The 23,927-nt window shown below is 45.2% G+C and overlaps 1 protein-coding gene across 3 annotated transcripts in view; it reads left to right on the top strand.

Annotated features, from left to right (window-relative positions):
* CSNK1G3 (casein kinase 1 gamma 3) overlaps positions 1–23,927 on the top strand; it is a 199,436-nt gene that overhangs the window by 68,205 nt on the left and 107,304 nt on the right. For all 3 annotated transcript variants that reach the window (XM_075324909.1, XM_075324903.1, XM_075324915.1), the window contains exons 3-4: positions 3,049–3,089; positions 7,882–7,951. In XM_075324909.1, the coding sequence (XP_075181024.1) occupies positions 3,049–3,089; positions 7,882–7,951 (111 nt within the window). The remainder of the gene's footprint in view (positions 1–3,048; positions 3,090–7,881; positions 7,952–23,927) is intronic.

Raw genomic sequence — 23,927 nt, 5'->3', positions numbered from 1 at the left:
AGCGCTAATGCAAGTCTATGCAAAAAAAAAAAATGCAACCGGCGGCAAAAAAAAGGTTGCGTTTTTTCTGCAAAGCGCCGTATTGTGCCGCTCAGAAAAAAACTGATGTGTGAAAGCAGCCTAAGGGACTACAAAACATGGCAGATTTTGACTGACGTCTGTTTTTGGTCTTCCCGGTCTTTCTTTTAGCCAGTGTAATGAGAGTAGACTGTGATCTAATTGGTGGTCGACTGAAGATCGAAAAATGGTATTTATTCCACCTAATAAATAATGGCTACATTTCCACCTCTTTTAGGCCTTTCTCCAAGCTTGCGTCATAAAAACGGAATACATATTTGCATGATTGTTTTTAAGACTTTTATGTACTAGGCAAAATGTACAGCTCTGGCAAAAATGAAGAGACCACTGAAAAATTGTCAGGTTTTTCTGAATTTTCGCTTTATAGGTATATTTTTGAGTAAAATGTTTATTTTTTATTATTAATCTATAAACTACTGACAACATGTTTCCGAATTTCCATGCATTAAATATTGTATTTTCTGAAAATGAGAAACTGTCAAAATAACAATAAAATGCATTGCTTTCAGACCTCCAATAATGCAAAGAAAATAAGTTCATAATCCTTTAGAAACAACAATACTAATGTTTTAACTCAGGAAGAGTTCAGAAATCAATATTTTGTGGAATAACCATGATTTTTAATCACAGCTTTCATGCGTCTTGGCATGCTTTCCACCAGTCTTTTATACTGCTTTGGGGTGACCTTATGCCACTCCTGGTGCAAACATGTAAGCAGTTCTTCTTTGTTTGATGGCTTGTGACTATCAATCTTTCTCTTGATTACATTCCAGAGGTTTTCAATGGGGTTCAGGTCTGGAGATTGGGCTGGCCATGACAGGGTTTTGATGTGGTGGGCCTTCATCCACACATTGACCTAGCTGTATGGCATGGCTAATTGTCCTGCTGGAAAAAACAGTCCTCAGAGTTTGGGAACGTTGCCTGAGCAGAAGGCAGCAACTGTTTTTCGAGGATAACATTGTATGTGGCTTGATTCATACGTCCTTCTCAAAGTTTAATGTGCCCAGTTCCAACCTTGCTGAAGCATCCGCAGATCATCACCGATCCTCCACCAAATTTCAGTGGGTGCAAGACACTGTGGCTTGTACACCTCTCCAGGTCTCCGTCTAACCATTAGATGACCAGGTGTTGGGCAAAGCTGAAAATTAGACTCATCAGAGAAGATTACCTAAGGCTCTGTGCGCACTGGGAAATGGAATTTTCTTGAGAAAATTCCGCATCCTCTCAAAGATTACCGCACTCGCGGTAAAAAACCACGGGAAACCGCACCCGAAAACCGCATGCGGTTTGCCGCGGTTTGCCGCGGTTTTACCGCGGTATTGTTCGCGGTATTGCCGCGGTTTTGCCGCGTGCGGGTTGGGATGTGCTTTATTGCATTCACTGCAATAAAGCACATTGAAAAAAAAAAAAAAAAGTCATTTAATTCTGAGTAGATAGATAGACAGAAGAATAGATAGAGGGATAGATAAACTGACAGATAGAGGGATAGATAGATAGATAGAGGACAGATCGCTGCATTTCCCACGGTCGGCAGTGAGTTCACATTACCGGCCGTGGGAAATGACCGATAATTACCTCTCCTGTCTGCTGCATTCAGCCTGTCTGTGACACATCGCGGCTGGATGTCAGCAGTGCAGGACGCCGGAGTCGGAGCTGTGTGGATTACGCCGGAGCTTTGGTGCGGGAGGGGTTAATAAACTGGTGAACGAGGCTTGTTTGTTTTATTTAAAATAAAGAATTTTTGGTGTCTGTGTTTTCTTCACTTTACTTACGGGTTGATCATGTCAGCTGTCACATAGACGCTGCCATGATCAAGCCTGGGGTTAATGGCGGTGGTCCCCCATCATCATTAACCCTTGTATTACCTTGTCACCACTGCTACACGGTGGCAAGAAGAGCCGAGGACACGCCGGCAGTGCCGCATATTGCATGCGACAGTGCCGGGGCAGCTGCGGCTGATATTCTCGGCTGCCGGAGGGGGAGTGAGGCGGGGGACATTACCCCTGCCCCTCTCCCTCCCCAGCCTGAGGATACCGGCCGCCGCTGTGTGCTTACCTCGGCTGGACGGTGAATATGCAGCGGAGCCCACGTTCTTTTTTTTTTTTCTATATTTCCGTTTTCTTTCTATGTGTGTTCTATGTGTCTGTGTCTATGTCTGTGATGTGTGTGTGTTTACTCTCTGCACGACTTCCTGTTCCTGTAATGACATCACTTCCCTGCAAAACCGCAAGCAAGTGATGTACATTACCGGAGGTAAACCGCGAAATACCGCAGGGAATAACGCAGCAAAACGCAGTGAACCGCACAGAATTTGCTGCCTGCGTTATTCCCTGCGGGATTTCATGATTAACATTGAGTCAATGGAGTGAAATCCCGCAGCGATGTGCGGAAAAGAAGTGACATGCACTTGTTTTTGCTGCGGGATTTCCGCAGCAAAACACGCAGCTGTCAAATTCCGCCCAGTGCGCACAGGATTTTTTTTCTCCATAGGATTTGCTGGTGATTCACTGCAGAGATGTTATGAACATTTTCTGCAGCGAAACATGCAGCAAATCCGCGGCAAAATCCGCGAAAAATCCGGTAAGTGCGCACATAGCCTTACTGTAGAAATTGGGCAGGGATTGGTCAGGGTGAACTTTGTGAAGGACGTATGAACCATCTTCCACCACCCCAGAAACCTTCCAGCTGAAAGTCTTCGAATGAGCGTGAACTCTAACGTTTCAGATGGCGAATGGTTTTTGTAACAATTGCCATTCACTCGGCCGGTGGCTGACATAAGGCAACCCATTTTTTACTTAGTCATTGTCCGTTTTTGGCAAAGGTCTTAAATAAAAGGCATTAGTGGGGGCCTCATTAATGTTTTATGTGGACTTTGTATTCTGGCACATTGCTCCCTTGTTTCTCAATGCTTTGCTATAAACCCTGTCCTGGCAACGTCTGACGTTCTTGTTTTTTGTTCTTCTCTTCAAGGGAAAAATCTGTACACAAACGAGTATGTGGCAATTAAACTGGTAAGTTTTTATTTCTTTTATATCATTTTGACCTGTTGGCTAATTTGCCAATCTGTATGGCTAATATATGTATGGCAAATATGTGGCATTAGTCATATATTATTATTTACTTTCTGCAAACTTAAAGTTTTGCCCCTTCTCTGTTGCCCGTTACACTTTTCTAAATTGAGAGATTTATTTATTTTGTACTATAAAATACATTAGTAACATAATCTCATGCCTCTGTGCCACCTCCGAGCTGGTGTAGATTTGGTTTGTGGATCATGTGTTGCCTAAGATGCGGTAACACATAAACGCCGTCCACCTCTTAATACATGTGATGTGTTGTAACCAGGACACTTAAAGAAGCTCATCCAAGATCTGCTTTATGCCCTAAACCTGTCTACATGTGATGTGCAAAAAAAGGACGACTTCTTCCCTAGTTCCCAGTGCCGCTCCGGTCAGTCCTTCATCACTTTCATGACTGAAGTTCCTAATCACACGGGTTTGTGGGTTTTCCGGATGTCGCTTTTCCAATGTAAGTCCATGGTTTATCATAACGAGGCGACGTCTGGTAACGCATGAAAACCAGTGTTATCTGGTGTGGCATTGGGAATTGGGGAAGATGCCGATCGGTAAGTACTTTATACTACATATTTAACGGGAACCTGTCACGTGTAATATGCACCCAGAGCCACGAGCAGTTCTGGGTGTATATTGCTAATCCCTGCCTAACCGCCATCCCTGTATACACTAGCATGGATAAAGAGATCTTTAGAAAAAGTATTTCTAAAGATCTTTTATCGTATACAAATGAGCGCAGGGACTAGTCCCCTGGGTGTTACTTCCCCTGGTCAGTCGCCCCCATTAGCATCTTAGTACGTCCCTGTGGGTGTGATAACATGCTAATGAATAAACAGCGTTACAGGATGATCTCACTCACCTCTCCGCTGCTATCGCGTCCGAGGGGGGATTTCGGAGTTTGGGTCATGTGCACTATGAAGTCGGGTGTACGAGTCCTGGCTTCAAACTGAAGTAGTGCACATGACCCAAACTTTGGAGTCATGCGCAAAGAGCCAAAATCCAGCATCTGACATGATGGCGGCGGAGAGGTGAGTGAAATCATCCTGTAGTGGTGCGTATTTATTAGCATGTTATCACACCCACAGGGGTGTACTAACATGCTAATGGAGCCAACTGGCCAGGGAACTAACTCCCAGGGGACTAGTCCCTGTGCTCATTAGCATACAGTAAAAGATCTTTAGAAATACTTTTTCTAAAGATCTCTTTATCTATGCTAGTGTATACAGGGACAGTTAGGCAGGGATTAGCAATATGCACCCAGAACTGCTCGTGGTCCTGGCTGCATATTGCACCTGACCGGTTCCCTTTAAACAGGTTTAAGAAATAAAACATTATTGGAAGTGTGTCTTTTTAAAAGGAAACTGATATGTAAAAAAGAAAAATCCCTGCAGATATGGGGTTAATCTGCAGGATAAGGCCATATGCGCACACCGCAGTTTGGTTTCTTCAGCATTAAAACGCACCCTCTGGCAGAAAAATGCACCTCTGGATGAAAACGCATGCGTTTTTGACATGTTTCGGTCCATTTTTTGCTCCTGCGTTTTTTTTCCACTATATTCTTAAGTAAAAAACATAGGGAAAAACGCAAAAAAATTGACATGCTGCTTTTTCTGCAGGCAAAAAAGAAGCAACATGCGCACAGCCTTTCTGAAGTCTCATAGACTTTGCTGGGGAAGGAAATGCATGCAGTTTAGGGCAACAAATTGCACCCAAAACTGCACTGTGCGCACAGGGCCTGATAGCGTTCTGACTCTGCCGAGCCTCAGCACAGAGCTCCACAGCCAGAAGGAAATGCTTACTCCAGCAGCCTCAGGCTTTCAGTCATAGGGGTGGCATTCGTGCAGCCTGAGTCACTGCTCTGTGCATAGTGAGCAGCGGCTGTGACCGTGACTTTGACAGCCACCTCTAACGTTGGGCTGGCTGTCAGTCAGTGCCACGGGCATGGTTACAGCTGCTGCTCACTATGCACAGTGCAGTGACGAATGTCGCAGCAATACAACCCCTATCCCTGAAAACCCGAGGCTGCTGGAGGAATAAGATTAAAGGGAACCTGTCACCAGATTTTGGCCTTGTAAATGAAAACTAGCACCTTAAAGCAGCGCCTGTGCTGCATTCTATGAAGGTGCACGTTACCCCCTGACCCCTCCCTCCCTGTAGACACTAAAAATACCTTTATAAAATGTCCCCCCTGTATGTAAACTGTCTGGTCCGATGGGCGTCCTAATCTGTCCCTCATTTTCCCCTCCTCCTGTGTTGATTGATGTGGATGTCGTCATCCATGTATGCAGGCAAAATCTCCATATTCCCTGCTCGTGCGCAAACATTTCGCTCTGCCCTGTTGCGGGCAGAGCCGAAAACACAGGTGCGCCTGCGCGAACCGGCAAGTTTTCCCCAGAGATGTGGATGAAGCAGGTGACGTTATCCACATCGCCAGGCAAAATTTTGCACCTGTGCAGAGCATTCGCTGGTACCCGCAGGCACACCTAAATTTTCGGCTTTGTCTGCAACAAAGCAGAGTGGAGTGCACCTACACGAACCGGGAATATGGAGATTTTGCACGCATACGTGGATGGCATCCAACACGTCATCCACGTCAATAAGCACAAGAGGAGGGACAGGAGGTGCAGATTAGGACACTCATTGGTCTGGACCTGACTGGACAATTTACATACAGCGCATGAGATTTTCTAAAGGTATTTTTGGGGTCTACAGAAAGGGGGAGGGAAACGTGCACCTTCATGGATGGAATGCAGCACAGGCTATGCTTAAGGTGCTAGTTTTTAGTTTAGAAGGCCAAAATCTGGCCATAGGTTCCCTTTAATATCCTGCCCAACAGTAGGGCTCTCAGTGCAGATTAACCCCTTATCTGCAGGTTAATGGCGTTTTTTTTACATAACGATTTACCTTTATGACTAGTGTTTGAAATGTGCCTCTATTTCTGTACCATTTTATATTTGTTCAGTTTTGAGGGGGCACAATGACCCTACATAGTGGAGGCTGCTATTGTAACTAGCAATTTGCACCCAAACACTTTTCCATTTGTAGCCTTTTCCTATGGAATGTGGAAATTTAGTAGGTGCCGGCTTCCCCTGTAATTAAAGACCTATAAATAAATCCCATTGGCATGTTGTGTTGCCAGTCTCCATTAGTGATGCGAACGTGGTGACGCAGAAATCTAGCAGAGTTGGATTCCAGCACGGTCTGGTCGCTGCTGTAACTTGTAGCACATGCACAGTGATGATTGGGCGATATACTCTTGACAGTGGCCTTAGTCTGGATTGATGGATAGGCCTCCATTCACAATAGCCCATTGGAAAATATGTATTGCTACATAAGGTATACATTAGTTTGCAATGACTCGCTATATGTGGAAGCTCATACCGGATAGTTGGAGGACCTAAAGAACCCACTTTTAGCCACCGTCTTATTAGTGATAGCCTATGGCAACAACAAAATGTTGTCATGTGCTCCATATATATATATATGTGTGTGTGTATGTGTGTGTGTGTGTGTGTGTGTGTGTGTGTATGTGTGTGTATGTGTGTGTATGTGTGTGTATGTGTGTGTATGTGTGTGTATGTGTGTGTATGTGTGTGTATGTGTGTGTGTGTATGTGTGTGTATGTGTGTGTATATGTGTGTATATGTGTATATATGTGTATATATGTGTATATATGTGTATATATGTGTATATATGTGTGTATATATATATTATTTATTTATTTATTTTTGGCTAACTGCATGGACCCTAAATTAGTTTCACTCATTTATGATGTAGCACAGCAGCAATCTTATCTCCAAGCCATCTTATGCCACATGGCTACACGTTACCCTTATAGATCTGGTTATGTTAGGTATGCTTAGGGTGGATATAGTGATGGACTGGGCTGACTACTGACCTAAAGTTGACAGTTTCGGAGGAATATATGAGGCGGTCATGTTTGGGTCATTAGACTCCCAGCCCCTCGTACTCTGACTAATAGGCCGGTGTCCCACTTGTGATTGCCTCATGTGTATCTTGCGTGAGTCTTGCGTTGCATCACCTGGCACGGACTCTCTCTCCTCACAGGAGTGGGTCGGTTGCATGCATCTCTATGCAACTGATCCGCTCCTGTGAGCAGAGTGTGAGTCCGTGACGGGTGATGCAATGCAAGACTCGCGCGAGATTCACAAGTGGGACACCGGCCATACACAAACATATGAATTCAGCCTCATGACCCGAGGTGCGCACAGACAATCAGGCCACAGGTATATGTTGAGTATTTGGTGAGGTTTTTACCTCCTGTATTTGATCCACTCCTGGTATTTACTCACACTCTGAGGAAAAGTATAATATACACACGGCACCATGTCTGTTTTTCTTACCCACTCCTGGTTTTGTCTTACAAATACTGAGGTAAAAAAAAAAAAACCTCCACAAATACCCAACATGTACATGTGGCCCTAGAGGTCTGTACCCCCAGTATAGTCATATGTGGCAGAAGTCTGTGACTGTCCTACTTAGAAGAAATCATATACATGATACAGAAACAACCATGCTCATGTACAGCTTCCTCCAACAAATCTGCCACGTGTGGCACCATACGTTAGTGGCATCTCTCTGCCTGCGCAGGAGCAGACGCTGATACCTTGGTGGAAGTTTTAGTAGATTCCCTAATGTGGGCAGATATCCCCCCCCCCCCCCCCCCCCCCGACTCTCTTAACCTTTTATTTTGTCTATTCCTTACCAGGAACCCATGAAATCTCGAGCACCGCAGCTGCATTTGGAATACCGGTTCTACAAGCAGTTGGGGTCTGTTGGTGAGTTTTCCTGGTTTTTACTCTTCTGTACAAGCTAAAGGTGTCATTTAGCAAATGATAAAGCAGCATATTGTATGGAAGGCCTGACAGAGGCGATGCAGGCGGTGCGTGCATTCATGTTCCCTGGAGGGTGGTAGCTATGGTTTCTGTGTTCTACACGTCTCGATGGAGACTACTGTCAAGGCTTTAAGACCTCAGACTGTTGCCTGCGTGTGATTTTTGGTTCAGCTGTATGTATGCTGCATCCCTAGTTCTGCTGATATGACTAAGGAGATGGCAATTTAAAGGGATTGTCCAGCGATACCTTTTACTGAACGTGGGTGTTTGACTTCTTGAACTCAGTGATTGGTATAATAGGGAATTTCTCATCCCCAAGGGGGAACTTTAATCCCCATTTTTAATAGAGGGGCAGGTCGGGTGTCCTACAGCTGCTCCTGTTAATCCTTATATGTGTGTTGGGGGGGAAAAAGCCAAGCACAGCGCTCTGTAAGCCCCTAGGAAATGAATGGAGCCCAGATCTGCTCTATATAGCTATGAAGTCCCCTGTTATAACAATCAGTGCCGGTCCTCGCAGTCAGGCCCACTGATCAACAAGAGACCGCCGGCCAATCAAATCTATCTATTACTCTTATCATTTGTATTTGCATAAATTTGATTTGTAAGACGACTGATTGAAATTGGTGCATTGCGATCCTGCGGAGCTATACTATGGTGGAGAATCAAGAGTACATTAGAAAACTATGGAAAAATCACTTTTCTGCTGCCGTTTGGATTTTTATGCTGTACAAAGATAAGTGTTTTATAATGCAGTAAAAAAAAAAAGTTACAGGAAAAACTTTGCGGATGAACTTATAAAAGGGTTTTCATGGATGTGGTGGTAAAACTTAAATAGCGCCCATAGAAGTCAGTAGGAGGAATTGACTCCATTGTGATACTTTCCAAAAAAATCTTTGCATTGACAAACATTAGTAGGTGTAGTCGTTAGTCTCTTAATTCTTTGGGAAGGATTATAGCTAACTTTAACGTGTGTCTTTCAGCAGGTTTTTGCTACCTGGTCTGAGAGCAGCATGATATAGGCAAAGAGGGCCTGAATCCAATGATTTCTCATTTAGGTTACTGGATGCAGTGGTTCTGACAGCGTTTTTTAGGGTTTGTGATCAGGACACTCTCCTGCGGGGCTGCCCACAGTCAGGGTTCGGGCCGCAGCATAAACCGACATGATGCAGCTCAGAAAGCCGCACCGCAGGTCAGTTTACACTGTGGAAAAAACAAGCACAGTGGTATGGGATTTCTATTAAGCCGATCCACTGTGCTTCTACTGTACAAAGCAGGGTTTTGGACACCGCAAAAACAGTGTCTAAAACGCTCCTAAACTTGACCATGGGCACATAATTAGACTTAGCACTTTCAGCTCTGCTTCATTGCTAACCACAGCAGGCTCTGTATGTACAATCTCTGTAGACAGTGAGCTGCTTATCACAGGAGGGGGATGTGTGTCGGACAACCAAGGATACACAGCTGTACTGTGATAAATGTTAATTTCCTGGTGCTAAAACAGTCATTGCAAATAAACTGCTGAGATGCATTGCTGAAATCTGTTAACTCCTACAACATGCTGTCTTCGGATTAGATGGCAAAAACATCTTGACATATCCCTTTTTTAAAAGGTACAATACACACTACAATCGATTAGGGATGTTTAACTTTTTTTATTTTTTTTTAAATTTTGCTGCTTGGCCAAGAGGGCGTGGTTATAGCTATACTTCACTATTGTAAACGTTATACCAAATGGGCATTGGAAGATATATGGGAAGAAAAAATAAAATAATGTTGTACTTGCCTCCCTGACCGGACCACTCCTCTTCACTCCATACGGTTTACCCTGCCCCTCTCATGAGCATCCGGGAGAGGGCAGTCATGTAAAGATCGGCTGCAGCCCTGATGTTTCATCAGCAGAGGAAGAAACTGCAGCCGATCAGTGAACACTTCAATGAGGGGAATCCTTTTGTTTCTACAAGAATCACTATTTTGGGATAATACAGAAAATGATAATTGTATTAAAGCCCCATTGTAGAGAAGTTGTGTGCATTTTTCCTTTTTTCCACCCCACACTCTTTGTCCTTCCAGTCTGGGATACAGCAGCCACTTGTAAATAATCCGTGCCCATAGTAGTCATGTGCAGCACTACGTACATCATGGCTCCCATCGCTGAAGGTGATAAGAATCATACAGCATGTGATTACAGAGGATACCGGGGGCACTGCCAGTTTTTATTAAATTCCATAACCTCAAGGAAGACCACCCCCTTATGCAGCGCAGGTTTTCAGGTGCACCATAGATTGGGTATCTGCTTTCTTCTCCCCTCACTATACCAATTTTTAATGCATTTTTCATGGTCATCTCCCAGCGTTTTTACAACTAGCTAATCTGTGTATATTCTATATGTATATTAGTTATTTGGGGGATTATTGGTAACTGCCTTGTCAGATTACTGGCTGGTCTATGGTGGTCTCTGGGTTGGTGTTTCTGCTTGGTTTTGAGCTATTTTTTACAAGTAGAGCTGAACATGTGGCAGTGGTTGGATGTAAATTGCTGGCTTGGCTACATAATGCACGGGTCTCCCAGTTACTGGTCCACAGCACATTCATCCTGCGTCGTGGCAGGTTGGAGTTCGTAGGATTTGTGCAAAAAAATGTCAATTTGGGTTTTCCAGGGAATGATCTATTTTTCACATGACAGCAATTCATAGTCTATTTATCCTGATTACACATTGAGCTGGATTTAACTACTTTTCTGCTCATTTCCTTCAAAACTATAAGTTGTGTAGTTCTTGTCTCTTAACACCGAGGAAGCTGTCTGCGGCAGATCAGCCCTATACGCCCTAAGGTACATTATCAAAATATTGCAAAGCAATTCCACTTTACTGATGAGGACAGAAAACCAATAGCACTAAAAATATCTTTACAGGAAGCAGCAGACGAAGATATAGGAAATATATATTCCACCTCCTCCCCATTCCCGCAGCTGAAGTGAGTGGTGAAGAGGCTTTCCAGGGCCTGACACTGCTGTTAGGGAGGTAGCATTGATGACAGATCAGTATTGTCACTTTTCCTTTCTGCAAATCAGTGAGGTTCTACAAATGGTAAATAGTGTGCGAAAAATTAAATATTTTACGATGGGGGTCATACATTGTGGTCTGCAGTCATTTTTTATTATCAGAGAACAGGATTACAATGATTGCCTGTTATTAAACGGGAGTAGACTTGGATATACACCGCTAACAGTAGGTGGCGCTGACAGCTCGGCTCTTCCTCCTTCTGTAGGTGGTGCTGACAGCTCGGCTCTTCCTCCTTCTGTAGGTGGCGCTGACAGCTCGGCTCTTCTTCCTTCTGTAGGTGGCGCTGACAGCTCGGCTCTTCTTCCTTCTGTAGGTGGCGCTGACAGCTCGGCTCTTCTTCCTTCTGTAGGTGGCGCTGACAGCTCGGTTTTTCCTCCTTCTGTAGGTGGCGCTGACAGCTCGGCTCTTCCTCCTTCTGTAGGTGGTGCTGACAGCTCGGCTCTTCCTCCTTCTGTAGGTGGTGCTGACAGCTCGGCTCTTCCTCCTTCTGTAGGTGGCGCTGACAGCTCGGCTCTTCCTCCTTCTGTAGGTGGCGCTGACAGCTCGGCTCTTCCTCCTTCTGTAGGTGGTGCTGACAGCTCGGCTCTTCCTCCTTCTGTAGGTGGCGCTGACAGCTCGGCTCTTCCTCCTTCTGTAGGTGGCGCTGACAGCTCGGCTCTTCCTCCTTCTGTAGGTGGCGCTGACAGCTCGGCTCTTCCTCCTTCTGTAGGTGGTGCTGACAGCTCGGCTCTTCCTCCTTCTGTAGGTGGCGCTGACAGCTCGGCTCTTCCTCCTTCTGTAGGTGGCGCTGACAGCTCGGCTCTTCCTCCTTCTGTAGGTGGCGCTGACAGCTCGGCTCTTCCTCCTTCTGTAGGTGGCGCTGACAGCTCGGCTCTTCCTCCTTCTGTAGGTGGCGCTGACAGCTCGGCTCTTCCTCCTTCTGTAGGTGGCGCTGACAGCTCGGCTCTTCCTCCTTCTGTAGGTGGCGCTGACAGCTCGGCTCTTCCTCCTTCTGTAGGTGGTGCTGACAGCTCGGCTCTTCCTCCTTCTGTAGGTGGCGCTGACAGCTCGGCTCTTCCTCCTTCTGTAGGTGGCGCTGACAGCTCGGCTCTTCCTCCTTCTGTAGGTGGCGCTGACAGCTCGGCTCTTCCTCCTTCTGTAGGTGGCGCTGACAGCTCGGCTCTTCCTCCTTCTGTAGGTGGCGCTGACAGCTCGGCTCTTCCTCCTTCTGTAGGTGGCGCTGACAGCTCGGCTCTTCCTCCTTCTGTAGGTGGTGCTGACAGCTCGGCTCTTCCTCCTTCTGTAGGTGGCGCTGACAGCTCGGCTCTTCTTCCTTCTGTAGGTGGCGCTGACAGCTCGGCTCTTCTTCCTTCTGTAGGTGGCGCTGACAGCTCGGCTCTTCTTCCTTCTGTAGGTGGCGCTGACAGCTCGGTTTTTCCTCCTTCTGTAGGTGGCGCTGACAGCTCGGCTCTTCCTCCTTCTGTAGGTGGTGCTGACAGCTCGGCTCTTCCTCCTTCTGTAGGTGGTGCTGACAGCTCGGCTCTTCCTCCTTCTGTAGGTGGCGCTGACAGCTCGGCTCTTCCTCCTTCTGTAGGTGGCGCTGACAGCTCGGCTCTTCCTCCTTCTGTAGGTGGTGCTGACAGCTCGGCTCTTCCTCCTTCTGTAGGTGGCGCTGACAGCTCGGCTCTTCCTCCTTCTGTAGGTGGCGCTGACAGCTCGGCTCTTCCTCCTTCTGTAGGTGGCGCTGACAGCTCGGCTCTTCCTCCTTCTGTAGGTGGTGCTGACAGCTCGGCTCTTCCTCCTTCTGTAGGTGGCGCTGACAGCTCGGCTCTTCCTCCTTCTGTAGGTGGCGCTGACAGCTCGGCTCTTCCTCCTTCTGTAGGTGGCGCTGACAGCTCGGCTCTTCCTCCTTCTGTAGGTGGCGCTGACAGCTCGGCTCTTCCTCCTTCTGTAGGTGGCGCTGACAGCTCGGCTCTTCCTCCTTCTGTAGGTGGCGCTGACAGCTCGGCTCTTCCTCCTTCTGTAGGTGGCGCTGACAGCTCGGCTCTTCCTCCTTCTGTAGGTGGTGCTGACAGCTCGGCTCTTCCTCCTTCTGTAGGTGGCGCTGACAGCTTGTATCTTTCTCCTTCTGTTTACTATTATTAATTGTAAAAAAAATGCAGCATTTGCAATATCCTCCTATGACAATGTCTTTCTCCATGTCTGCAGCTATACCCCATAATACTGGCTGCTTGTGGTCTCTTTTGTGCATATTGTCCTTCTGAGGGTTTCAGATGTTAAGTTCTTTGTTAAGCCTTTTTTCGCAGAGTGATATAAACTCTGCATGAAGTATTTTGCGAGAGAACTACTTTAATGTTAGATAAGCAGGCAACTACTGAAATATTTTCACACCTAGGAGTGTATGCACAAATAGTAAAATGTTAGGCTGGCAGTCATACATGCCAATCAACTCACTGTATTTGAGGGTGGCACGTCAGGGGTTAAATGGCCAAGGCTGCAATGATGCTGTAATATAAAGCTGCCAGTCCTGTGCCATCATATTACTAGAACCTCATTTTAACATAAATACATAATGGCAATGTTGTCCATTGTACCAAGGCTGTACCAGTTTTTGCTAAAATTCTACTTTTGGTGATATAGGAAATTTGGCCTCTTGGGTGCCTTCTTATTTACTTTTTGTTTGATTTTCAATGTGATAAGTCATTGTCCTCACTAAATTGAACCCCTGGGCAATGTTCAATTTTTTTTTTCCCCTTTGCTTCCCTTTTTCCAAGAGCCGTAACTGTTTATTTTTCTGACAATCTTGCCATATATGGGCTTATTTTTTGTAGGACGAGTTGTACTTTTTCAATGAAACCATGAGTTTTACCATATAATGTACTGGAAAAGAGCAAAAAAAAAATTCAAATGCGGAAAAACTGCAAAAAAAGTGTGATCGAACAATAATTTTTGGGATATTATATTTTATTCAGTGTTCAATATATGGTAAAACTGATGTGTCTGTGTGATGTCTCAGGTCGGTACGAGTTTGTAGACACCAAACATGTATAGGGTTACTTTTATCTAAGGGGTTAAAAAAAAAATTCACAAGTTTGTTCAAAAAAGTGGTGCACTTTTAGCGCCATTTTCCGAAACCTGTAGCGTTCTCATATTTCGGGGTCTGTGGCTCGATGCTTATTTTCTGCGTCTTGAGCTGATATTTTTCAATGGTCCCATTTTTGCGCAGATGCTACGTTTTGATCGCCTGTTATTGCATTTTGTGCAAAACTTGCGGCGACCAAAAAACTTAATTTCACCGCTTGGAATTATTTTGCCGCTACGTTGTTTACCGACCAGATTAAATTATTTTGTATTTTCATAGCGCCAATTTCTAAACATGGCGATACCAAATGTGTATTTTTTTTTTAATTTTTTTTTTAACCCTTTAATTTTCAGTGGGCTGAGTGGGGGTTGATTTGAACTTTAAGTTTCTTTTTTTTTTTTTTTTTTTTTTGTTTTTTTATTTTACTAGGTACCCTAGGACTCGAAGGATCAGCAGTCTGATCGCTCTTCCATTTCTCCAGATCACAGCTACACAGCTGAGATCTGGAGAAAAGCTGCTTTACTCTCACAAACGGCCGTCTGCTGGCAGTGAGAGGAAGTGACTCATGATGGCTACAGGAGTCCTCACATGCTACCATGGCAACCTCTGGAAGTCATGTGATCATGTCATGTAACTTCCGATGGGGGCAGGTAAGTTATGCTCATGGCGCGCTGATAAATCTTGCTGTCAGATTTTAGCAGCGAGATGTAAGGGATTAATAGGCGTGGGTGGAATGCAATTCCACTTGTGCCTGGCAGGCACACATGTCAGCTGTTAAAATCAGCTGAGATGTGTGCGTATCGCAGCGAGCTGCTCACAGCAGGCAGCGAGGTTTAACCTCACACGATCCATGACGTACCCGCTGCGTCATCTGTCGTGAAGAGGTTAATACCAAAGCTACAGAAAATCCACAGCGGGAATGCATAAACCACAAATCCATTGGAGTAAATTGCATAAAATGTATTGATTTATACCACTTGATAATTTTACATTATGTACAAGATTAGTAAAATGAAGAAAATGACACCTCTACCTCCTTTGAGCAGACATGTACCAAAATTGCACCATTTTAAGGGTTCAGACCAAATGAATCTGTCAGACGTTTGTTCTAACCTCTGTGAACCAATTGCCCTTTTTCTGTTTCCGAGCACTTTATATGAACGGACTGTGCCCAGTGTGCACAAGTTCTATCTTTCTAAGGCTTACTTTATGCCAAAAAACAGTTGTAAACGGATTAATAATTGTGGGTAGATGTTTTTATTTTTGGGACTCTAACTTTAAAAAAAAAAAAAAAAAAGAAACCCCACAAAAAAAACTATTGTGGTAATCCTCAAATATCTGCACTAATTAGGGATTTGTTGGGGCTTTGGCTTCACAATTGAATGTAAGGGTACAGTCACACTTTAGCGACGCAGCAGCGATCCCACCAGCGATCTGACCTGGTCAGGATCGCTGCTGCGTTGCTACATGGTCACTGGTGAGCTGTCAAACAGGCAGATCTCACCAGCGACTAGTGACCAGCCCCCAGCGACGTGCAAGCGACGCTGCGCTTGCACGGATCCGGCGTCTGGAAGCTGCGGACACTGGTAACTAAGGTAAACATCGGGTATGGTTACCCGATGTTTACTTAGTTACCAGCACACACCGCTTAGCTTGGCGTGTGCAGGGAGCAGGAGCCGGCACTGGCAGCGACAGAGCTGCGGAGGCTGGTAACTAAGGTAAATATCGGGTAACCACCTTGGTTACCCGATATTTACCTTGGTTACAGCTTACCGCAGGCTGTCAGACGCCGGCTCCTGCTCTCTGCACATTCAGGATTGTTGCTCTCTCGCTGTCACATACAGCGATGTGTGCTTATCAGCGGGAGAGCAACAATAAAAAAACGAACCAGGGCTGTGTGTAACGAGCAGCGATCTCACAGCAGGGGCCAGATCGCTGCTCAGTGTCACACACAGCGAGATCGCTAATGAGGTCACTGCTGCGTCACAAAAACCGTAACTCAGCAGTGATCTCAGCAGCGATCTCGCTGTGTGAAGTACCCCTAAACCTTTGACCATTTCACAATATAAATGAATGGGCCTGTCTGTTTATACCGATAACTGTCCAAATTGTGGATAAGATTTGTTGAAATTTTAGCCGCTTTTCTACTACTGTTATTTTTTGTGGCCTAGCCAGAGGGAAAACCTGACTTGTTTCTACTACCGATGAACGCGACCTGGCCAACCCCTTTTTTACTAATTCACTCCTAAATAAAAGCTTACCAAGACCTCTTTCACACACCCGCTTTTTGCCATCAGTCACAATCCGGCGAATTGGGAAAAAAAACGGATCCGGCACCTGATCAACTTTTTTTTCTCATAGACTCGTATAAGCACCGGATTGCGCTGCATGGCCTCACGTTTCATACGACAGATCCGGCAAAAAATTGTATGTGCGGCCACCGGAAGCAACGTCCAAAGGAACGGGGTTTTTTTTTTTTTTGGGACTGGTGAAATAACGGATGGCGCCGTCTATCACTTTATACAATGGAAGCCTATGGGCGCCGGATCAGTCATCAGTCAAAAATTTTTTTTTTTTTTTTTCCCTCCTCTTTCTCTCTGGGCAAGCCCAGACTTTACGTAAATTCACTTCTGGTCACAAAGTCTCTCTTTTTTTCGCTTTTGTCTTCATAGGTTTTCACTACCAAATGACCTTTCACACATAAAAAACAAAAAAAAAACCATACGACGGAACATTTTTCTTCTTTATACTATTAAACCACACTTTGTCATTTTTTTAGTGTGATTAAAAAAAAAAAAAAATTACCAGAAGTCTACTTCACATAAGCAATTTTTTTTTTTTTTTAAAACCAACATTCAAGAAGTTTTAGATGTTTTAGATGCTTCACAGAAATTAAAGCAATGTAGAAGGAAAAAATGTAAATTTGTTACTTTTTCTAACAGAAAAATATTGCTTTAGCCCCAAGTTTTTCATTTTTATAAGGGTCACCAGAGAAAATGGACCATACATTTTGTGCAATTTGTCTTCTCCAGTGACACACCCATATGTGGTGGAAAACTACTGTTTGGGCTCACAGTCGGTATCTGAAGGTGATCGAGCGCCATTTGAATTTTGGTGTGCCTTTTTGGCTGGAATAGACTGGACACCTTGTCGTATTTGGAGATCTTCTAACATGCCAAAAGAGAAACTCAAAATCAAAATTGAAATTTTCTATTGCTGAGGGTAATAGATGTATCATAGAACAGAAAACCCTTTTATAATCAATGTTTATTAGAATAATATTAAAATCCCAAACAGGTAATTTTTGTGAAAAAATTCAAACATTTAGGCCCAAGATAACACTGCATGAAAATCGGAGCGAGTGGAATGCAATAAAACATCGCATTCCACTCGGACCAATATTAGCCTGTGTCAGCGCACATGAGCGATTTATTTTCTCAGCCCTAATCGGACCGAGAAAACAGTCTCAGCATGCTGCGGGTGAAATGTGATGCTTGTTTCTTTCACACCCATTCAAGTCTTTGGGGCGAGAGAAAAATCGTACTGCACTCGCGGTACACCAGTGTACCACGAGTGCAGAGTGAGAATGGCTATTGCCGGCAGCAGAGGAGAGAGATAAATCCCTCCCTCTCCTCCGCAGCGTCGGCCTGCCTCCTCCTCAGCTCTGGCCTGCCTCCTCCTCAGCTCTGGCCTGCCTCCTCCTCAGCTCTGGCCTGCCTCCTCCTCAGCTCTGGCCTGCCTCCTCCTCAGCTCTGGCCTGCCTCCTCCTCAGCTCTGGCCCGCCCCTCCTCAGCTCTGGCCCGCCCCTCCTCAGCTCTGGCCCGCCCCTCCTCAGCTCTGGCCCGCCCCTCCTCAGCTCTGGTCCGATCCGACCTCAGTCGCAATGACACTCTGCTTCTGCTGTGTTGCCAGCACGAGCCGAGCGTCATGCGAAGATCACAGTAGTTCCCCTGTAGCCCCGACCTCACTGTAAGTGCACAGGCAACGTTCCATCTGGCCGCCACATTGGCTAAATCTACCGGACGGAACGCAAGCCCATGCGGCACTAATTAAAGTCTATGCTGCAAAGTGCCGGATTGTGCCGCACAGGAAAAACCGGAGGTGTGAAAGCAGCCGTACTCCCTCCTGTGCCCTACCTGGCAGCGGAGGTCGGCACCCTATGTTGCATAATGGCGCCCCCGCTCACCTTAGACTTCCCCTGTCTATGCCTGTATATCCCTGTGCAGGGCCTAATAAAGTGCCCTATTGATACAATAAAGTGCACAGTACTAATGTCAAGAGACAAATAATTTTGGCAGATACAGGGTAGGTTACATGTTGAGGGTACTCATCACTTCCAAATGGACCGAATAGAAGAAATGCAAGTCAAGAGCTTCTCATGGACATTAACAGCTCAACGCGTTTCCCCTTCACAAGGTCATCAGGAGGTTGATGAAAAAGCCCAGATTTGTGGCCTGGTCACGATAGAACTCTGTGGTCAAGATTCAAGGTGCCAGTTACCAGCATAGCAGGATATTTTTATGGTCACTCAGCACAGTGGCAGCATATCTGATGGAAACAAACTCCTAAAGAATGAATCTAAAGGCGTAGTGAGCAATTTTAACCCTCATTTAATGCATGGAATTGTGTAACACTGGGCTATGAAAATAATAAAAATACTTTTACTTCACCCCCCCACTCCCCCCCACTAAAAAAAATGTTGCTTTGACCCCAAAGTTTTAATTTTCCAAAAGGGTATTAGGGCAAAATGTACCATACAATTTGCTATGCAATTTTCGTGAGCTCACCAATGTGTGGTCGGACATTACTTTTAAAGCACAGTACAATCATCTGAAGGGAAGGAGCGCCATACCATAGTGCAGATTTGGTTGCAGTAGTTTGGGGAGGCCATGTCACATTGGCAGAGCCCCTGACATTCTGGAAAGGCAGACTCTCACTTCCTTTATACTCTCACACTCACGTGACCCATTTTACAAATATAAACCCTTAATGAATTAATCTAAGGCTATGTGCGCCCGTTGCGTAATTACATGCAGTTACGCTGCGATCTGCACCGCAGCGTAACTGCATGCGTCCTGCGTCCCCAGCACAATCTATGGAGATTATGCAGGAGACGTGCGCACGTGGCGTATTAGAGCGCAGCGCTTCGGCTGCTGCCCGAAGCGCGCTTTCTAAGAAGTGACATGTCACTTCTTTCGTGCGCTCTGCATGAAGTCCCTGCTCTGTCTATGGGAGGTGCTGGGAGGGGCTACATGCAGAGCGCATGAAATCTGCTTTTGTTTCTGCAGCGATTTGAAGCGCACGTGTGGTGTTCAAATCGCTGCAGAAATTTCTGCACTGACAGTACGCAACGTGCGCACATAGCCTAAAGGTGCAGTGAGCGTATTGACCCCACAGGTGTCACTGCATTTTGTATGAATTCCATTTTTTCACTTAAATGTTTTAGCCCCAAGTTTTCAATTTTGTATAAGGGCTAATAAGAAAAAATAGACCACACATTTTTCTTTTTTGGATTTTTGGAGGGAGCGGGGGGGGGTGGGGGGGTGGGGGGGGGAAGAGAGTGGTGGGGAGGGCAGCAGCAGAATGTGGGTCAGGTTTTGCGATCTGTTCCCGCCCCTGTTTGTCTGGCCTTGGTACATGTTACATACCCGTGTTACACCTGTCAATCAAATAGCAGAGCATTGCTGTAACTTGGACATATTTCTTATATAGATAGAGATAGAGATAGAGATATAGATATAGATATTATAATATAATCCTGCTGGTTGGGTCTCAGTGTTCAGAATTATTGTGCAACTAAATGAAATATGAAAATGTTGGCATTCATGTCTTAAAGGGAGAATAACCAAACAACTGGAAATGATTTATTTTAGATGTCAAATCTAATTTTGAGCAGTGACCAATATAGCCCCTCTTCTTTTCAATAACACATATATGCTTTCTGTTGATGGAGTCTCTTAAATTTTCAATTTTGTTGACTATTGAATTTTTCGACAGTACCAACCACCATCTCCCAGACACTACTCAGAGAGGCCACTGTTTTCCTTCACCGTAAGGCTATGTGCCCACGGGACTCTGTACCCGCGGATATATCCGCAGGTATGTCCGCAGGTTTCCTGCAGCAGCTCCCCGGAATCCACAGCTATCCATAGCTGCGGGATTCCAGTGAAATATCTGCGGTAAACCTGCGGACATTTGTGTAACTTACCTGCGGAATTCCCGCTCTGTATCTCCATAGTGCAGGGCTGGGGTTTCCGCAGATATTTCCGCAGGAATAATTGACATGCAGTTATGTGCGGCTGCGGGACATCAGCAGCATGTTCCACAGCCGCACATAACGTAGCGTGGACACAGACTCCCTATGTCCCATAGGATAACATGAGGAGTGTCTGTACTTGCTAAAACCGGCAGATTTATCTAGAAAATCCAGATAAAGCCACAGGTTTTCTGCGGCAAAATCCGCGGGTACAGAGTCCCATGGGCACATATCTACGTATTTCTTTGATCAGCACAAGCGATCGGACTGTGTAGTAATTAATGTAGCAAAATCAATAAAAGTAAAAAAAGTGAAAAAAAAAACAAACAAAACCCCATCCCATAGGGACGTACTAACACGCTAACGGAGCCGAACTAACACCCAGGGGAGACTAGTCCCCATGCTCATTAGCATACGATAAAAGATCTTTAAAAATACTCTTTTTGAAGATCTCTTTATCTATGCTACTAGATCTTAGTCAGGAATTAACAATATACACACAGAACTGCTCGTGGTACTGGGCGCATATTGCACCTGACGGGTTCCCTTTGTTTGTATCTGAAAACAAGCTTTTATGTAATGTCCTGGCGAACCTGAGCTTCCAGGGGTCCGCTCATCCCTACAAAGGAGCTTTGAGCCAGAGCGCTTCTTTGTTTGGAAAAGGCGGCTGAGCCATCATTTGGCTGACAGCTGTCTTGCGTATGATGGAGCGGAGACGTTCTTGAGCAGATTTACTTCGATGGATGTTCTCCTATTGTGTTGTAGAAGGATTTCTCCCATCTACGTGTTCACATTATTTGTGTGGGGATTCTGCATTTCCTCTTTTTTTTTTCTGTATATAATCTAAGGAAATAGGCTAGGAAATGATTAGTAATGTAGAAAGGTGCAAACACTTGTATTCATTGTCAGCTGGAGCTTCACAAGGACATCTGTGTAGGTGCCCCGATCCTCGGAGCGCAGTATTGTTACCGTTTCCTTTACATATAGCACAGCTGTTACCAGTAGCTCATCCATTTTTATGACTTATTACGGCTTCTGAAGCAATGGAAAGTGAACCCTGAGGTCTGTAAAAGTAGCAACAAATCCAGTTCACCATCTCCACATCCACTCTGCTCAGAGCCCTGCCACGGCCGGATAATCGAACAGCTACAACAGGACAGTCCAGCTCAAACTAACAGTTTCTTCTTTATTTCTTGAGAATTTAATTTAAACGGGACATCAAAGTTTTTCACAAGTACCGTAAGCCGCTATAATAGCATATCGATCAACGCATTTCTGGAAACATACCAGACACATGCTGATGCATATGCCATTATAGCGGCTTCCTTGTGAAAAATGTTGATGTCCCGTGTACTTGAAATTCTCATGAAATAAAGAAGAAACTGTTCATTTGAGCTGGACTTGCCTGTTCAGTGATCGCAATCTGAGCAGCTAAGAGCACTGTACACTCGTCCATCTCTAGGTTAGATGGTAAGTCTGAGAACTGGGGGTCTTACTGCTCGGACCCCCACCAATCATGAGAATGGGGTCCTGAGTCCCTGAATAGAGCAGTTGCGCTGTACTGTATATAAAGCAAACTGTATAGATACTTAGACAATTCTACATTGATGATCGCAGCCCCCCTACACATACGTTCTTGTACTGCTCCCCGCTAACACAATGACAACTTTTTGGATTGTGCATAATTTTGCTACCAGTTTGCATTGATCATATACAGAAAAAAGCCTATAGAATTTCCCCAAATTACCGTTCCCTTCTGCTCCAATCGTACCAGACCCCTATTCCTGTGATTGTTGGCAGCCCAGCAATTGGACATTTGTAATGGCTGTCAGGGGAACCTTTTCACAAATAGTACTTGTCATCTCAGGGTAACGTATATGATTTGTTTCTGAGCTGATGACCTGTCTTATCGGGAACACTTTCCAGATCACACCCTCAGTGCACACAGACTGCAGGGAAACCGTGCTGTATATGTGTATTGTGGGTGAAGTAGCAGAGGTCATCAGCTGCAGAGTCCCTCCTTCCCTCTCAGAATAGAAGCAGCAGAAATCCGCCCTGGTTATACACCAGGCTCCTATTCACTGTCAGTACACTGCTGAAGTACATGAAAGGCCACAGGATTTGCTTCTTTGTCACAATCACGTTGCTGAACTGGTTTCTTGGGGTTTTTCTTTTTTTGTTGTTTTATCTATAACTTGGTTCTACGTAAGAAAGACCGGCCATGCTTCAGCGTATAAAATGCTCGGCAACAACGCTTTTATTAGGCTGCAATAAAATGGTCTAGCGAATCGCCACAAGTAAAGTTGCTAGGTAGCTATGAGGAATTGTAAAGGATTCGGAAAATGTCGGGCTGGAGGGTGTTCTTTATGGATTGGTTCCGCACACCGTCCTTAGTGGCTTTTTGGGCTTTAATGAAAAGGCGATTTTATGTGAAAATGTCAACATGGATCAGATACATACATAGAGTACAGACCAAAAGTTTGGACACACCTTCTCATTCCAAGAGTTTTCTTTATTTTCATGACTCTAAAAATTGTAGATTCACATTGAAGGCATCAAAACTATGAATTAAAACATGTGGAATGAAATACTTCGTGTGAAACAACTGAAAATATGTCTTATATTCTAGGTTCTTCAAAGTAGCCACCTTTTTGCTTTGATTACTGCTTTGCACACTCTTGGCATTCTCTTGATGAGCTTCCAGAGGTAGTCACCGGAAATGGTCTTCCAACAGTCTCTTGAAGGAGTTCCCAGAGATGCTTAGCACTTGTTGGCCCTTTTGCCTTCCCTCTGCAGTGCAGCTCACCCCAAACCATCTCGATTGGGTTCAGGTCTGGTGACTGTGGAAGCCAGGTCATCTGGCGTAGCACCCAATCACTCTCCTTCTTAGTCAAATAGCCCTTACACAGCCTGGAGTTGTGTTTGGGGTCATTGTCCTGTTGAAAAATAAATGATGGTCCAACTAAACGCAAACCGGATGGAATAGCATGCCACTGCAAGATGCTGTGGTAGGCTAGGTTCACACTTCCGTTGTTTTGTATCAGTCACAATCCGTAGCCTTGAGGAATTACGGTATCCTGCAAAATATTTTGCAGGAATCCTGTTTTTCCCCATAGGCTTCTATTAGTGACGGATTGTGACTGATGATGCTGCGTTGCATCCGCTGCGTCGCGGTCAGTCGTTTTTTAACTGACCGCCGGGCGGGAGCAACGCAGCATGTAACGTTTTTTGAGCAGCGCGATCCATAGGATTTGGCTGCGCATGCGTTCTCTGGCTCCCAGCCCCCGTAACCAGGATAAACATTGGGTAACCAAGCAATGCGCTTTGGTTAGTTACCCGATATTTACAGTGGTTACGGGTGCAGGGAGCCTGCGCTGAGCTGGTATCCAAGATAAATATCGGGTAACAAAGCAAAAAGTGCTTTGCTTATACCCGATATTTACCCTGGATACAGTGTGCAAGGAGGCTGACACTTCACCACTCGGCTCCACCCCCTCCCACACTCCACATGTAGACACACACACACACACACACACACACA

This window comes from Anomaloglossus baeobatrachus, chromosome 1 (assembly GCF_048569485.1).
Source record: "Anomaloglossus baeobatrachus isolate aAnoBae1 chromosome 1, aAnoBae1.hap1, whole genome shotgun sequence".
NCBI lineage: Eukaryota > Metazoa > Chordata > Amphibia > Anura > Aromobatidae > Anomaloglossus > Anomaloglossus baeobatrachus.
The sequence above is the reverse complement of the archived record's forward strand: the minus strand, read 5'-3'. Positions and strand labels throughout refer to the sequence as shown.